Genomic DNA, 7,631 nt, shown 5'->3' on the forward strand with positions numbered 1-7,631 from the left:
AACACATTCAAGGCTCAGAGGTGGCCTAAAATCGAAGAATGCAGAGCCTAATTACATTAAACATACCCGTAGCTCATCATAAGCTCTCCTATTTGTTGTTAGTTTGATGCCGAGAATGAACACTTGCCTACAGCAAGAGAGAGTGGCAAACATTAACATCGTTATTAGAGATTTGGAAGCAAGGTGTACGAACTTCCTACTTAATCCCTGGAAAATGCAGGGGAAGCGTCAATAATGTCCTGAAAATTACTACTTACATTGCCAAATGGTATGGAGATAATCAACTATTTGAAGAATGGAACCACAAAATTTTCATATTATTGGTGCTTTCCTAAAACCCCAAAATCCCAAAAATTGAGGAACTTTACATACTCCACTTAACGCAAAAGAGAAAAATACACATACAATACAAGTAAAGAGAAAACTATAAGTATTATCACAATGGCATTTCCCCATATAATAACATTCTTAACAACAAAGAGTATATCTGACATTGTGAATTTATGAAATCTATTAACTATACATCTAATCATCATTTGCAAATTTTAATGCACTAAGCATTCAAATATAGTAGGAATTAACCAAGAGGATATCCAACTTTTTACTAATAAATGTCAAAACAGTAAACGGCCCAATCGACATAAGATACACAAGGTGAGTTCAGAAATGTCCATTGCATTATAGAAGTTTGTGGTACAAACATTTCATCAAGACCATTACAGAATTATATAACCAAAATAGAATCAAAAAGAAAAACAAAACAAAATTTATCCGTTTCTTACAACGAACTACAATCACTATACCTAGGGTAAAACAAATTCTACTCATAGAAAATGAACAGAAGAGGGAGAGAATAAACTGAGGGGGAAGGGATTTCTTTTTTCCCTGTCAACTAAGAGGCATGCTGGTAGCAGTAGAAACTAGGTTCCTTAGCTCCATCAGATGTTCATCATTTGATATATGGAGCGAAAGGCGAAGATTTGTCACCAATGTTTCCTGTTCCCAACTTAAGGGTCCCAATGCATGCAATGCTTCAATAGTGCAACGGTAAGCATGTAACTCTAACCTATGAATTTCTTCTGCCAATTCCAGCTGACTGGGAAGGAAACAATTCCGTTCCTTAAAGCCCCTATAACAAACAGACTCAGCATCACTACAATTTCCTTCAGTATCTTCAACAGGACCTCTAGCAAAATTACAACACAACTTAAAGGAATCATTGCTAGTAATGCTACAACTAGCCACAGAGCATGTAATATTGTCTGCATCATTAGGTTCTAAGCTAATTGCATGCGAACACCCAACAGCTCCACTTGGTTTCTCCCTCTCCACATCAACTTCAGTAAAGTGAGTTGTTCTGTTGTTAAAATAAGTATAAAAGTTTTTTTCACCCTGCATTTCTCGATGGGAAGCAGCAGCATCTATCTTTTCAGGTAAAGGGGATGGATTTGCAGCAAGCAGACAATGACACCTACCCTCTTTCGCAATTACTTTAAACTTCTGGGAAGTTCTTGCAGGTGCATCAACTTGAGAATAACAATCGGGCAATCCTCTCTTCAGAGTTCTAGAGGAAACAATATGTGATTCTTGGAAATTGTTATTGCTCTTAGCAGCACAAAGCTCCTTATTTACAGGGAAATCCATCCCTCTTTTTGTTTTCTTAACTTGGGAACTCAACTGATTGTGTTTCAGAGTTGACCATTCACTACATTTCCCATCTTCACAGTTACCAACACCCTGCTTGCACCCCCAAAAAAAAAAACAAGAAAAAAAAAAAGAGAGATAAAATCAATATAAAGTTGATCCCATTAAAACTATTGTTAAATTGTATGACAACAAAAAAAATTAAAATAAAAAAAATTAGAACATGATCAATATTGCTCTAGAAGCCCCAAAATAACTCAACTAGTTCAAATGTCATTAATAACATATCCAAAAAAACTTGAATCTAATTATTCTCAAGTGTTAACTTATCATATCCGCGTAAGAGTGTCAGCTATAAACGGATTTGTGGAAAATTTGGGAAGCAGAAGATGAAAATTTTAGCGGAAGCAAGAGAATTCAAAACAAGAACTCCTAAATAATATATAAATAAAGACCGGACACTGGAATATTTGAGTTGCAAGCCTAAAACAGATTCAGATAAAACTACCTTTCCAATCACGAACCATTTGCCACCCTGCCAAGATTGTCGCACCCGGAGGTCAACTTTACTGACTTTGAATTCATGGGAGGATCCAAGTAACCTAACCAAAAAGCAATTCCTACCCAAAACCTTAGAAAGAGTTGCCATCTTCCAAGAAAAATTCTGAAACACCTCTACAACATCACCAGGAACACAATTCTCCGATAGTTTCACTGGAGGAGGACAGGGCCTAATTGACTTCCTAGATACCCTTTCAACAATCGCCTCATCGGTAGCACCAGGGTCCATCTCGTATCTAACAGTGTAGTTGTGCCCATTACCACAGATTATCTCAGCACAACGCCATGACCCTGATGGCACCTCATTCTTGCTCAGGACCTCAACAATTCTCCCTTTCTTGTATCTCATGGTCACTATATTCTCAGCCCCAAATTCCAATGCAGGAAACCTATTTTTCAATCACAACATAAAATAAGAAACCAAAGAGACCCAAAAAAAAAAAAAAAAAAAAAAAGAAATCATAAAACTCAAATGAACAAATCAAAACATCTAGCAATGCAAAAGAATGATGAGATTAATGTTGCGTTTCATTTCCCTTTCCAAATCCATACACAAATCCATAATGATCCAAACACAGACTAAGAGAATTGGAAACAATTAAGGAATTTGTAGAGAGAGATAGAACTACCTTGCAGTAATTTAAAAGTTACAGATAACTAGTATATCAGACAAGATGCATACATTCCATTGAATTCTTGTACTGACTATGTTAATGGAAACTGCCACAATTGATATCACCTATATTATATATCTACATTTTTGCAAATATAAAGTCCTCTCTATATATATAGACATTACATGTACCACATATAGTGATCAGATGAATTATGGGAAAAGCAACATTAAATACATAAACCTAAACCTAAAGATCATCATACTATGTCCACCTGGGCCACAAAAAACAGCAATCTTTACAACAAGAAATGGCAGCAGAAAATTACCAGACAAACCAAACAAAAGAAAAAATCAAGTAATTTCAACAATGAGAAACCAACACGCAGTCCAAACTTACTTTCAGAGAACAGAAAATTGTTTTCTGAAAACAATTTACATTAAAAGCAGAAAAGAAGAGAAGAGAAGCGAAGCGAAGAGATTTCACTAACCTTATCGGCGATTTGAGATTTCGATCGAGAGAGTGGTTTGGATTGGTATGTGGGGAATTTGGTTTTGTTTTCAGTCTCTTGTTAACATTGTTGTTGTGGTGGTGATGGTGGTTGTTGTTGTGGGTGGGTGTTTTTTGTGTTTCTGTTTTTAAAAAACAAAAACAAATCTGTTTTCTTTTTGTTTAATAAATAAACAAACAAAGAATAATGAAATGCATTGTATGCCAAGTTGCCAGCTCCCCAAGAATAGCTTTGTTTGGTTGAAAGGATTTTTCACTGCTCTACGTTATTGTGTGCCTGGTGCGTGTTGCGCACTCCGTCCTTTTTGGATTGGGTAAATTACACTTACACCTCTGAAGTTTTGATTTAATACATATCATTCTTAACGGTTGAAAAATTACACTAACCTCTATCATTGTAATTGTTTAGACGGAATGAGAATATTAAATTCATGCACTTTCTCTTTTCTTATTTTGCTTTACTTCTTACTTTCTTTTTTTTTTCCCTTTACTTTACTTTTTTTTTCTCTCAATGGAATTTCTTATATTTTTCTATTAAAAGTTGTTGTCTTTTATATAAGCAGGGGTTTGTGAAATGAGACTATTAACCACATGGGTGGAAATGTAATTTTCGGAATATCAAGGAGTGGGATGTAATTAAACCAAACCTCGAAGGGGTCAGTATAATTTAGCCTTTGTTTGGGAAGTTGGAGTTGGGACTTTTTTGGCTAAAATAGCCAAAAAAATAAAATAAAATAGGTTTTTTAGCTCAATAGGACAAAACATCACATCCAATCTATAAGCATTACATTTTTTCTCTCACAAAAGGTCAAAAATGCCAAAAAATATTTTCCAAACGAGACTTTTTAACTCCAAATTAAAAAAACCAAAAAGCTAAAAAGTCAATGTATTTTCCAAACGAATCCTTATCCTTTTGGATTTTTCCCCATTATTTCTTTATTTGTTATTACTTGTATTATTAGTCTCTTTTTTTTTTTCTTTTTCTTTTTTTAAAAGATAGTATTATCAGTCAATATTTGGATTCCGTTTTTTTTTTTCCCAATTATTTGTTATTACTATTAGCTAAAAACAAGAATTTGATTTTTTTTTCAGTTATTTGTCATCACTATTTACTAAAAATAATAATTTTGAGATTTACGAGTAGGGCTGCAAACGAACCGAGCTGTTCATGAACAAGCTCGGCTCGGCTCGTTTAGTAAACGAGTCGAGCTCGAGCTCGAATATTAGGCTCGTTTAGTAAACAAGCCGAGCTCGAGCTCGCATAAGCTCGGCTCGTTTATCTTTATTTAAATTATATAATAAATATATTATTTATATATTAAAAATATATAAATATATATATAAATAATAATATAAATAAATTTTTTATATATTAAATAATATAAATAATATTTTTTATTTAAATATTTATATTTAAATAATATAAATAATATTAAAAAAAATTATCGAGTCGAGCCGAGCCGAGCCGAGCTCGAGCCCAATTCTTTATCAAGCCGAACTCGAGCTCAATAAACAAGCTCAATAAGTAAACGAGCCGAACTCGAACTCAATAAACAAGCTCGATAAGTAAACGAGCCGAGCTCGAGCTCAGCAAAGCTCGACTCGGCTCGGTTCGTTTGCAGCCCTATTTACGAGTGTCTCATCAGTACAACTTACAACTAGAGGTTTGACGCCTAATTACAAAAAGTTGGATTGATCTTCCGACCCCTTCTTCACTCTTAAAACAATTCACTATATTTGGCTTCAAAAAATTAAGTTTTTTATTTTTTGTATTTTTTAGTGAATTTTTTTTCAATATTTTACATAATTTTTTTTATTTTTTAAATGCACCTAATTTAAATAAGCTTAAAAGGCATAATTTGTGAAGAAAAAAAAAACTTTAAAAAATTTACCAAATACAAAAAATAAAAAATATAAATTCAATACATTTCTGTATTTTGTTGTATTCAATGAATTTTTTAAAATTTTTTGTACAAATTTCTTACTTTTTAAGTATATTAAAATTAAGTGGATTTAAAAATTAAAAAAAATGATTAAAATATTTTTAAAAATTATTAAAAAAAAAATACGAATTGAAAACTTATAAAACAGTTTTTGAAAACTAAAATGTTTCTAAAAATTAATAATTGGCTACATTTTCTTCATGTTAAATTAATCTTTGGTACCAAAAAATTAGTGATCCTTAAAATAAACATTAGTGATCCTTATACTTGATAAATAGGTGTTTTGGGAAGTGTTTTTCTTTTCTTTTCTTTTTTTGGCTTTTTTCTTTTGGCTTATTTTCTTCTTTAGTGAACTTATTTTTAAAATTTTCAAAATGCTTTAGGTTTCTAGATTCAGCTCAACAAGACAAATCGAAAAATTATAGGGCTCGTTTGGTTTGATTTTCTGAAAAAAATTTGGGAAATTTTCTCTAGAAATAAGTTTTCAAAAATAACCAAACCAAACAAATTTTCCCAAAAAAATTTCCCAAAACTTGTAAACCAAACAAGTTTTCCAAACAAATCTCTCTCTCACACACATCAAATCAATCACTTTTTCCAAAACTCTATCTCAAAATAATTTTCCAAAACATCTTTTAAAAAAAACCAAACCAAACATGTTTTCGTACTTTTTATCTCTAAAACACATCTCTCAAACACAAACCAAACATACCCATAATTTTTCTTTTAAAAAATCCAACAAAAATAAGCCAAAATAAGCAATCTTTTTTTGCTTATTTTTGTCTTTAGTGATTTTTTTCTGGAATTTTTCAAAAAAAAATATACACATTTTAGATTTGTCTTGACAAGATGGAACATAATTTTTAAAAAAAAATTACTAAAAAAAAAAATTAGGAAGAGAGGTGAGTTTTTTTTTTTTTTTTTGTTGCCAAAATAGGCCAAATTGAATTTATTGAATAATTAATTACTCAATAAAATTTTATTCAAATTCGCATAAAAACAATAATCAAATTGTTTTTGACAATTTTAATATTTTGTGAGAGAGATGACATTGTTAAAGCATCTTTTGATATTCTTGGATAAATGCGAGTTTCCATTTGGTTTGAAAATGGTGGAAACATGAGAAAATGCACTAACAACTTCTATCTCCATTTTCAAGTAGCACAAGTAAAAAAAAAAATTCCCTCACAAGTAAATGAAATTTTATTAAAATGAAACTAACCAATCAAATTTTTTTATTAATGTTAGGCCTTTTATTATTAGCAATCTCATTGGACAAAACGCCATTTAATTGAAACTGCATTTGTTCTTTTATTTTTGTAAGAATGAATGTTTTAGATAAGAATCCAACTCAATTTATGCTCAAAGCAAAGTAGTTTGTACTCAAGTAGAGATATGTACGATCGAGCGCAAAAAGTTGTGCTCGAGTGGTCAAGACATACTTGCAGCTCAAGTAGAGATATGTATGCTCGAGCACAAAAAGTTGCGCTCAAGATCTTGAGTGGAGAAAAAGTTTTGCTCAAGCGGTTTAAGTTGATTCAATAACTGAAAATGCATTGTTTGTCAAATCTAAGCTGAGACTCTCAGATATTCATCTCCAGAATTCGAAAAACAGAAAGAGAGTTTTCTAATGAGATCTACATGTGTACCTTGATGAATTAAGAATGATCTATGGATCAACATGCTTACATTGAATATCATCAAAGGGTTTGTACTTCAAATACACCTTATTAGAAGTCCTTGCTCGCTCCATTATATTGTCAAATTTTTTCTTCAAAAATATTTTGTTTTTAGAGGTAGTTATTGTTTTTTTTTTTTTTTTTTTTTTTTTTTTTTTTTTTTTTTTTTTTTATCTTAGGAGGTTTCTCGGGTCAATCGTTGAGGGCGAGTTTGTTGAGTGATGGCATGCCAGATTAGTTGTTAAAGGGAGATTGATGCAAGCTGTTTTGCAAGGTGATCTGTAATGTTCATTTATCACATGCTAATGATGGGTATTCCATTGTCTATTCCCTTTTCTTATGGTTGTACACGTCTCTTCTTGATTTACATTGGTATAATCTACTATTTGCACTATTGGTGCTTATTGTTTATTGCTATGGTCTCTTGTCCTTTTGATGATTGCGCTTCCTTTGTCAATTCATGACAAAAAACCAAAAACAAAAGCAAAAAAAGAGTAGATTTTTGAATAGTGTTTTTGCATGATGTTCTTGTCATATTGTCACATGCATGATGTTCATGTCATATTCTTGTGGTACAACATTTGTTTTACAGATTGTGAGTTTGAGAGGTTCATTTTTTTTCTTGATGTAATTGGTTATGGTGCTTAGGAATTCTTTGTTAAATGAGTTTTGTCATGGAA

At 31.7% G+C, this 7,631-nt stretch overlaps 1 protein-coding gene across 1 annotated transcript; it reads right to left on the bottom strand.

Moving 5' to 3' along the window:
- Window positions 1-655: 655 nt before the first annotated feature.
- On the bottom strand, window positions 656-3,556 carry LOC114292675 (uncharacterized). The gene is made up of 3 exons (XM_028236683.2): window positions 3,310-3,556; window positions 2,153-2,594; window positions 656-1,737 (listed from the first exon to the last, which is right to left on the bottom strand). Exons 2-3 carry the CDS (start codon window positions 2,552-2,554, stop codon window positions 889-891), a joined length of 1,251 nt encoding a protein of 416 aa, XP_028092484.2. The 5' UTR covers window positions 2,555-2,594; window positions 3,310-3,556; the 3' UTR covers window positions 656-888.
- Between the last annotated feature and the right edge of the window lie 4,075 nt (window positions 3,557-7,631).

The sequence above is a fragment of the Camellia sinensis genome, chromosome 13, assembly GCF_055761805.1.
Source record: "Camellia sinensis isolate YWXY chromosome 13, ASM5576180v1, whole genome shotgun sequence".
Taxonomy (NCBI): Eukaryota; Viridiplantae; Streptophyta; class Magnoliopsida; order Ericales; family Theaceae; genus Camellia; species Camellia sinensis.